General features: G+C 32.7%; 1 protein-coding gene across 3 annotated transcripts in view; it reads left to right on the top strand.

The window, feature by feature from the left end:
- The window catches only part of ZBTB41 (zinc finger and BTB domain containing 41), a 61463-nt gene extending 52680 nt beyond the window's left edge, over positions 1-8783 (top strand). For all 3 annotated transcript variants that reach the window (XM_069074479.1, XM_069074476.1, XM_069074477.1), the window contains one exon: positions 1695-8783. In XM_069074479.1, the coding sequence (XP_068930580.1) occupies positions 1695-2347 (653 nt within the window). In that variant the 3' untranslated portion in view covers positions 2348-8783. The remainder of the gene's footprint in view (positions 1-1694) is intronic.
- The last annotated feature ends 1682 nt before the right edge of the window (positions 8784-10465 follow it).

Below are 10465 nucleotides of genomic sequence, written 5' to 3'. Positions count from 1 at the left end.
TGACTTTTGCTAAATTCTAAACATCTTTTATAAAACATTTATACTTTAAAAAAACATCTGTGATTTACATTTAGCTATTCCATTGCTGTGCACAGCTAGGTGGTTCAGTGAGCAGAACACCAACTCTAGAAACAGGAAGACCCAAGTTCAAATCTGGTCTTAGACACTTACTTGCTGTGTGACCCTGGACAAGTCACTCAACCCTGTTTTCCTCAGTTTCCTTATTTGTAAAACAAGCTGGAGAAGGAAATCGCAAATTGCTATATTATCTTTACCAAGAAAATCCCAAATGGGGTCTTGAAGAGTTGGACAGAACTGAAACAGTTGGACAATAACAACAATAATTCCATTGCTAAATTTAGGGGAGAAAAATAGTGGGGTTTCATAAAAAAAATGCAGAGGGGGAAAAGTGATGTTAATGCAGTAGACCATGGTCTTTTTAAAAGGCAGATCTAATAATATTGCCATGCTGAAATAGAGCTATCAATAAAATGTTACACTTGTGATGTTATTATTCTCAACACTAGCTAAACCAAGATTGTAAGTACTTTGTCCATTTATGGACTTTTACTTAACAGATGTAAAGAACTTGGAGAGAATTCATGTGAGGGCATATAGAGTGAATGAATAAATAAAGCATTTATTAGGCACTTACTGTGTGCAAAACGTGCTAAGTGCTGGGGATAAAAGGATATAGGATAGAGGTCCTTAATCTGGATTAATCTGGGGTGACTTAAAATTATACAAAGAGTAGTATTATCTAGAGACTAGTAAGTAACAAATTATTTTTTACATCTGTGAGGGGTACACAAAATAGGATTATAAATAACATAAGATAAAAATACAACAAAACAAAAAATGTTTTCTAAGTCAGTAAGCAGGCCACAGAGATCCTTAATGTGCAGTTTAGTCTATCTCATGTCCTTTCTATTTGACTTTGACATTACTGATATGGGACATAAATTACAGCAACATATTTGATTTTCTGTTTATAAAATTGAACACTTTTAGAGTTGAAAGAGTGCGTTGCCTGACTAGATTAAAATATAATTGGGAAATATTTAACTAAGTAAATAAAAACGTAATGTTAATATGTGGTTTTTTGAAGTCATTATGCTGCCCTAAGGGAGTTCCTTTTTTGAGTTTGACATCACTGATAGGGAAGACCTTTTTCTGGCTGTGCTGTGAGACTTCCTTTTTGGAAATATCTTCCTTTTGAACAGTTTTCCATAGCAAATCCCACATAGCAAAAATTAATTAGAAAACAATTTTTATTATTCTTATTTAGTTATGGATATATCCAATTATTAAGCCACTCATATCATTTTAAGTAAAGTGATGAAACGATAGTAAAAGAACTTGATTCCAAAACAAATGGAAATTCCATTTCTGTTCTCTGATTGGTCCACTGAGACTGCAGATTAATAAATTATCTAGATCAAAAGAAGCAGCCTAAACCACCCTCCCTATTTAACATATTCTTTGGGTTTGGGGCAGTGATAATTGAGTGTTAGTATTGAAAGGGCCTCTTGTTGACCTGCATGTTGGAAGTATGTAAGAAAAAGCATATCAGTTTGTATTCTCAGCTATATCAATAAAAACTTGAAAACAAGATTTACTAGAAAGAGTGCAAACTCAGTTGGTATACATTTTACAAATTTATATTTTACACTTACATTTTTTTTTCTTCATAGGTGAAAAGCCTTATAAATGTCAGATTTGCAATCAGTCTTTTAGAATTAAGAAAACTTTAACAAAACACATGGTTATTCATTCTGATGCCCGACCCTTCAACTGCCAGCATTGTAATGCCACATTTAAGCGGAAGGACAAACTGAAGTACCACATTGACCATGTGCATGGAATAAAATCTCCAGATGAACCACTAACTACTTCTGAGGAGAAACTTGTATCCTTGCCGATAGAGTATGCTTCTGATGGGAAAGGTTACCAAACAGAAACTAAACAATATATGGATCAGCCTAAATATCAATCAGAATCCAAAACGATATTACCAAATGTACCTAATGAGGTCTGTGTTCCAGTAACATTGGTTCCAGTCCAGATGCCAGATACTCAGAATGATATGGTGCGCCATACCACCGCACTTCCACCACCCTCCCAGGGCATCCTTTCTACACAGACGCAGCCAACAGATTATCCACGAGCAACGGATTTGGCATTTTTGGAGAAGTATACTCTCACTCCTCAGCCTACAAATATAGTTCATCCAGTTCGACCTGAACAAATGCTCGATCCTAGAGATCAGTCTTACCTTGGAACATTACTAGGTCTTGACAACACTACAGCTGTACAAAATATTGCTAATAATGAACGGCACTCGTGATGAGACCTAAACATTCCACAAAGTTTTAGTGGCTATATGTTAATTGCAAGCAGTAGCTGCTAGCTATTAAATTAGTAGGGCTACTATGGTTTGCATTTTTTCTGACCTCCAAGATTCTGTGTATAGTTTAAGAGCAAAGAAAACATTATGTGGACATATTTTGATGCATAATATTTAAAGTGTATATCTTATAATTTTTAAATATTTTAAAATCTTTTAGATCTTAATTTTTGATAGTTTCTTAGATATAGTTTTTTAGAGATTCTCATACAGGAGTTTTTGGATATATTTTTGTCATCATTGGTTCTTCATTTTCATCTCGTTCTTCCTTTCCTCTTCATTTTCCTCCTCCAGCCTCCAAGTTAAAAAAAAAAAAATCATTTTAACAAGCCTTTAAAGAGACTATAAATGAATGTACTGATAGCTATCAGCTATTTTTTTTTTGTCCCAGCCTGAAATTTCTGTGATCTTGTCCCAAATGCATGTTTTTCTTATTAGAATCATACACCTGAGTTTATAAAAACACTTTGAAGCTTGTTTTAGTTTTTCATATTTTTATAATTTCTAACACATTTCTCATTGGACTTTTTGACAGTCTGAAAACAAGAAAGTAGACTAATGCTATAGGGTCAGGTAGTAAGGTAATGTGTGGAAATAGAAATATTATACCTCAGTTATCCAAGATGAAAAAGTATAAAAGAAGGAAAACATATATTCTATATCTAGAATTTTTCTTTTAGGCTTAATTTTGTTTTTTAGATTTTACCATTGAATGCCTTATTTTTTTTTAAATTAACTTCTGGCTTTTGTCTTCATTCCCCTAAAGGGTTGGATAATGAAATTTCTTTAATTAGGAGTAGCTAAGACACCTTTGGAGGAACACTGCGGTATAATGGAAAGAACACTGCATTGGCAGTGCCTGAATCCAAATTTTGACTTTACTTACTACTAATTGTATGACCTTGGTTGAGTTAGAGGCCCTTAACTTCCTGATCTGCAAAATTGTGTTTGGGGGTGGGGGTGGGATGTGTCCTGGGGTTAGCTAGATTCTCAGATCTCTTCCACATTAAATCCTGTGATTCTACTTATCTTGGATAACTGAGGCTTTAGAAATCGAAAATAGTGAGCCTACCTTTTTCATGTAGCCGATAGAAAAAGAACTAAGACAAATTCTAAAATTTGTGATCAAATCTGCTGAATACTACTTTCCCTTTATTAAAGGCAAACAGAAATATCACTTGTACATCATAATTTATATTTTTTAAAAATTTTCATTTTGATTCCTACTATTCATTACTGTCATTTTTATCATCAGGAAGTAAGGAGGGAAGAATATCAGTTGTAGTAAAAAAAAAACTTTGCTTAAAATGATTTATTATTTCAAAATAATGAATCGGGGGCCAAGAAAAGTTGGTAAATCTTGAATTACAGAATATTTTTAAAAGTAATACAGTGCTATTACCTTGAAGTAGGTATAGAAACTTGAATTAGGTTAACAAAATGTTGCCTAGTAAAAATTCCTTGGAGAAATTTCTTTAATGAATGGGTAAAATGTGTAAATGTGGTAGGCATGAATAGACCCCATCAGTTATCAGTGAAGAATTTTGGAAGAAGTGTCATAAAGGAGATAGATGACCAGAAAAGATGATGAACTAGTCATATAATGAGAATAAGTGATATGGGCCACCAGCAAGAGATTGAGTGATTTCATAATTGATATAGCATTTATATATAAATGTAAGTAAAGTATTTGAGGCTACTTGAAAAAAAATTTTTTCTCACCAGTATCATAGTAGTGACTTGCTAGCAAACTGCCAGATCTTGCATACTATCATAAATAAAATAATGGAATTTTTTTTAATCACACTAGAAGGGCCAAGAACATTCTTTAGTGAAGTACTTGAAAAACTCAGGTATTTTACCAATGTGTTCACAAATAGATGTGCCTATTTTTGAAAATTAAGCAAAAACAATAGAGAAAGCAGAAAACTAAAACATTGCTTATATGCCTTTTTCTCCCCTCCACCCCCAATTTTTTCTTTAGCAGGGTTTGGTGATAATTACATCAGGCTATTTTTATTCATCCTGTTTTTAAAAGCCTTGTTTCCAACTATGGAAACAAATTTGTATTTGAGAATTGGATAGTTGAGGTACTTTCAGTCTCTGAAACGAAATTATAAGTTCATTCTCTATTTCATTTTCTTCATTTATAAAATAAGGGATTTGTATTAGTCTAAAAGGTCCCTTCAAGCGCTAATAATATGTGATTTTGTGATTTAAGTAGACAATATTCAAATTTTGACTCAGTATAACAAAGATATATTTGTTGATTTTAACTAAAATACTAATATAGAAATAAATCTCATCTATAGATTTGCCCTTCTTAATTTATAGGTATTTGAAGTTTTAGAAAGAAGATGATTTTTAATTTTGCATTATAAAGGACTTTTTTTGCTTTATAAAACTTTTGCAACAGAGTTCCTTTTAAATAATGACTTTCCCTGAATGCTTTAAAAACTATTATTTGGTTTACGATAATTTTATTTACATAAAACTTGTTTTGCAGTACATATATGGTGCAAATTGAAGTATATCTCTTTAGAATTTTGCAACAAGACCTTTCATTTGTACAGTGCTTTACAGTTAATAGAGTTATATTATCTCATTTGGTAATCTGAATACATTATCTCATTTAATTCTCAAAAAAGCCCCTTAATATAATCAGGGCAGTTATATATACCCCTTGTATGTTTCTTTGGATAACCAAACTGGCGCAGAGAGGTGAACTGATTCTCCCAAAACCTCTGTCAAGTGACTGAATGAAAACCCATGTGTTTTTCTGATGCCTTCTCTGGTTAGTTCTCTTTCCATTGTACCATGCAAAGATGTTCATTATCTTATTTGCTGCCTTTTGTTCCCCAGAGTTCTAAGAAATCCAAAAATTATGGAAAGCCTTACAGATTTGGGCAAACTGAACAAACATTTTAAGATGATCTTATGGCACAGAAGAAATGCAACGAAGCTGATATTTGTCAGCTGTCCTACTGTTTCAGATATTTGGAGACTCTTTAGAGAAATACTATATTAAATATAACATTACTGTAACCATGTCAAAATTTTTGACTCCTGCAACTGCTTAACTTCCTTCAGAAGTTTGCATTCCAGAAAGACTGCTTAGCCTTTAAATTCATTCATTCATCTGATACGAAAAGTTAGCACTTAATTAGCACTGTAAGTTGACTATTTTATCATATGGAAAAATTTGTCAACCTAGTTGATTCTGACTTTAAAACACCAAAGATCCTAGTAGGTATTAAATAGGATGGAGAGACTTTAAATTCTACATTGTTTGAATAAGGACTTGTCCAAAGAAGCACAGTTGAAGTCCTAGTTTACTGATTGTTTTTTAATATTTGTTATCAGTAGTGAACATTAGCATATATTGTGCGCGCGCGCATGTGTGTGTGTGTGTGTGTTTCATGTGTGTATTCTATGAAAATAAGAGCAGAAGATACTTTGGGGGATATACATATGCTAACATACTCTGCAAAGTTTATCAGATTAGAATGATTAGAGTTTGATTCAAGTAATTTGTCTCTTTTAAATGGACACTATCAAATGCTAATTTACAAGTTTATTTTCTTTATTCCACTGATGAAAAAAATTGCCTTTTACTATTAATTTAAGATTTCAGTTGAAGGTATTTTCTGCTTCTTGAATAGAGTAAAATTAGGGTTTAAATTTGTGGGTTGTCTTTACACCAATAAGAATTTAGCAAGGCTGGTAACCAACAAAATTAAAGATGTACACTTGGAAGTTATTTAGAAGTTTAGTTATGAATTAAATTGAAATGGCAAAGGTAGATTTTAGAATAAGTCAGAATAATTTTTCTTTTTAAATTGGTGCTTTTTTCATAATTTTGTTTCTTAGTAGTAGAGAGCAAGTCTCTGAGCCAGAAAGACTCCAATTGAAATGCTGCCTCTGACACATACTGGTATGTCACCTTGGACAAATCACTTAACCTCTCAGTATCCCAGGGAAGTTTTTAGGACTAAAATTTGTAGAACAGTTGTGGATCTATGTTAGAAAGGGAGTTTTTTCACTGGGAGTTCCTAACAATCCTCATAAGGAATTTCTCCTGAAACCACAGGTCTAAACCAAAACAAAGATTGATAGGTCATAAAAGTGGTGTATTATATTCTTTGTCAATCCAGGGAAGAGTGTCAAATATCACTATAATGTGGCTATTTCATAGTAATTATTATAGTAATCTGGTTATTTATAAATTGCTAGATAAAGGGCTAAGGCATAAGTAGCCTTGGCTTTAACAGAATTTTTGCTAAAAGCCTACAAAATTTTACTGCTTAGTATATAACAGTTTGTGTGTTTTTGCCACCAAATTATTGTATGTCACTTTCAGTAGAGGTCAGATTTTGTATATAAGCTCTTTGATAGTGTCCTTTTAAATCTGATCTTTTCTTGATGAATTGCTATGTGCCTTTTTGTGTATTATAGTTACTGAATGTTCCTTCTGGTTGATAGATTGTGTTGGTGAATAAGAAATATATCAGTTGTCTATAGATATTGTTATGCTTTAGTGAATTTTATGATTTATCTTGTCTGCAGGTCAGGCAACGATTTTTGCAACTTATCTGAGGTTTATGTAGGTAGAATGGCACAAAGTGCTACTACTAAAATTCATTTTCATGATTTCAACATCATAGTTTCAGTCTTCATTACAGCCGTATAGGTGTTATGAATCTGCCTACTAGGCATATCTCTCAAAGGTAATCTTCTTAATAAGAAAAGTCTTTTTTAGTTCACCAGATGGTCTGTTTATCATAACTACATAGTTCTGAACTTAACAACTGCCCTACACACCATCTTAATGTAGCCAAAATGGAAAAGGGAGTTATGTTTGGAAATTATAGTGAATTTTTTTAGATGTAGCAATATCACATTGGTCAGACAACTTGAGTTGATAAACTCAGGAAGAAATATAAATCTTTGTAAATGCCAGTGTCTGAATTATTTTATGATCAGTGCCAAATTTAGAATCTTTCTAAAATTTCAGTGTTTATTCGGGAAAAGTAGTGCATTTTTCAAAAATATAAACATGTTTAAATAAATTCCTTGTTTCTTAGGTTGTATTATTGATAGTTTGTGGGAATTGTGCATATATACTACTAAGTAGAGAAATTATATTCTCATCTTTTTAGTACATATTCATTTATGTCTTGGCATACATAGTTTTTTTCTTAAAATCGACTTTTTCTTTATTGTAAAATAATAAGTACATTCTCTGCTTTCCCTCATTCAGAAATTTAGAAGCAATAGAAAAAGATTTGGGTTGTATAGGAGGTGGGCAGTTCAAATATGATAGAGATAAATGAAATGATGTATAGTGATTTTTAAGGCTTCAGCAAATCCAAAAATAGTTTAAGATCACTTTCAATAGACAGACTAGTGAATATTGATCTCTTCATTTATTTTTGGAAAGAGAAATTATGGATTACATTCAGAGCCAAGATGAATCAAAAGCAGTTGTTATAACTATAAAATTTGTTGTTTTTTTCTCCCTTAAAAATAATCCATTTTCAGGTACATGAATCTTTCTTGGAAAGCATTATTAAATTAAAATAGAATTTTGAGTAATTTCATTTAAATAGATCCTGGAATATTTTTTAAATTCAAGACACATATCTGATTATTTCTCTTCCTTGCCTTGTGCCCATGATTGCTTGAAATGACAGAAATACTCTAATATAGTTAGAGATACTCTGATGTAGTTGTGAATCTATTTTTATCCTCTAGTAATAGAATTTTTTTTCTATAGTAAAATATGTTTCAGAACTGTTGAGTACTACTGCCAAAAAAAAAAAAGGTATAGAGGTAGACCTGAGTTTAACTGCCTATCTCCATGTTTTATGGTGAATGTTCTGGCAAAAGGGATTTATGACCTGCATTAAAGTTGAAAATACACATCATAAACTTTGTTTAGAATTCATTTAAAACATTTTTAAAATAAAAAGGCAAAGTCAAATTATAAGACATATCTAAAGCTACTGTTTTGTTGTCAGCTATGTAAAACTTTGTGTGAATTTTGTAGATATTTAGATTGTCCTATGTTTTTAAGTGTCTTTAACAAAAACTATTTGCCTTTATCTGAAAGATAGGAAGCGTACTGTACGTTTAAATCCTTTGTTTTACTTTGGAATTTAAAATAAATTTGGGATTTTTTTTATCCTAATTAAGCGTTTCCCAGGTTTTATTACAGTATGAATTAAATTTTATTAACATAGAAATGCAGTATATCTGTAGGACTTTTAAAAAATTAATTTACAAGACACGAAAAGTAGAAATCAAGTAAATTCTGCAAAGTTGTGTTAATTTTCTCGTAGTTTACATTTTATTTTTATTAAAATTATTCAAAATATTATTTGACTTCTTTGATTGACTAGTTAAATGCAAACTAGGTAAACTTCATAAATGAAAAAACTAGATTTTTAAATTTTCTTCACTAGAAAGTACTAGTCCTCAGGTGCTTAAGACTGCAGGAAGCAGGAGCTTTGGGGTTTAAACCTATTGATAGACTTCACATTGTGGAAAGTGGTAGGTAGGGGACCCATACTGAGTGGAAAGGGCTCAGTGGAATGAATTTTGAATCCTCAACTTTTGTGGTACAGATGGGTCATTTAATAGAGTAAGTGAAGAGAGCAAAAAAGTTAGATGGATGGGCAGATCTGTGCCAAGGTCCAGATTGGGGGCCTGTGACCAATGTACTGGAGACTAAACAATTCAGTGACCCCTAGAAATTCCTAATACTGTTTCGGAGCCACCTTATGAGACTGGTTCCTGATTTACTCCCAGTTGGGCAAGCCAGATTCTTATAGTTTCGTGTTGTTTATACTATTCCCTTATTACTTAAGGCTAAGGCTCTAGAGTGCAGTTAGGAGATGAAGGAGAACATATTCCAGGATTCCGTTACCCAGAGCAGGTCATTTGAGGGAATTTAATTTCCCTTTGATTTTAGGTTCTGGGGTAAGATAGGAACTATACAACAGCAAGTATTCACTGCTTAGTTGGGTCACTCCTTATGTCATTTCTTCAAGCCCTACTTTTTCCAAGGTATCTTGAGGCTTTTACAGTGTTTTTATAATTTGGCAAATAAACGTGGCTGTATCTGTGCCCTTGCCATCTCTGTAGTCTAGGTTGATGCTTATGGAATGAACCTGAGAAAATCAAAAGGTTTATTTTTGCTGTCAGTGTTAGATCCATCCAGAGTGGAGTCCAGAATTATTTCTCTTTGAGTTATAGATTCTACCCTCATCATCACCCCATTGACCTTTCAGCCAGGATCTAATACTGAGTGCCTAAGTTGGTGTTGAAAAATTTGGGGTTTGTTTTTAACATTGCGTATTCTCTTCCCAAGACTCATTTCCCCATACTGTATCAAAGCCTGCATACATGACCCAATATCTTTATATGAATCCCCCTATAGTATCTTCTGAAGGGCAACTTTAGGTCACTTAGGCCAAGTGCCGGGCCTGGAGCTGGGAAGACCTGAGTTCAAATATTTTTAGATGTGTGACCCTAGGCAAGTCACTTAACTCTTTCCCTTAGTTTCTTCACCTGTAAAATGAACTGGAAAAGGAAATGGTAAACCACTTTAATGTCTTTGCCAAGAAAACCCCAAATGGGGTCACAGAGTCAGACACTGCTGAAATGCCTGAACAACAACAAAAATGTATCTACTGAAAACACTGGCTATCTTCTGGTGTCATTATATCTGATAGATTACAATGTGCAACTTGGTCCATAATCTCCTCACTATAAGACTAATTTTTCTCCTTTTCCAGTCAAAAAATATTCTAAAAGTTTTCTTTAACACAATGTTTTGAAATTTACATTTGGTTATTTGTCTGCTACACCCACCATATCTTTCATCATTACTTTTGGGTTACTTGTAATGTTGATTCTTTAAAGATATGACCTTCTTTGATTAGAATATTGATGTTAGAAATAGGCTTTCAAAGCAGTGAGCAATTTGGCATTGTTGAAAGCACCATAAAGTGTCCCAAATAAACTGCTATCCTATTTCCTCCTACGCAGTTATGA

Source organism: Petaurus breviceps, unplaced genomic scaffold (genome assembly GCF_028583685.1).
Source record: "Petaurus breviceps papuanus isolate PSGF00001 unplaced genomic scaffold, PetGlider_PUasm1.0 90895, whole genome shotgun sequence".
Taxonomy (NCBI): Eukaryota; Metazoa; Chordata; class Mammalia; order Diprotodontia; family Petauridae; genus Petaurus; species Petaurus breviceps.
The sequence above is the reverse complement of the archived record's forward strand: the minus strand, read 5'-3'. Positions and strand labels throughout refer to the sequence as shown.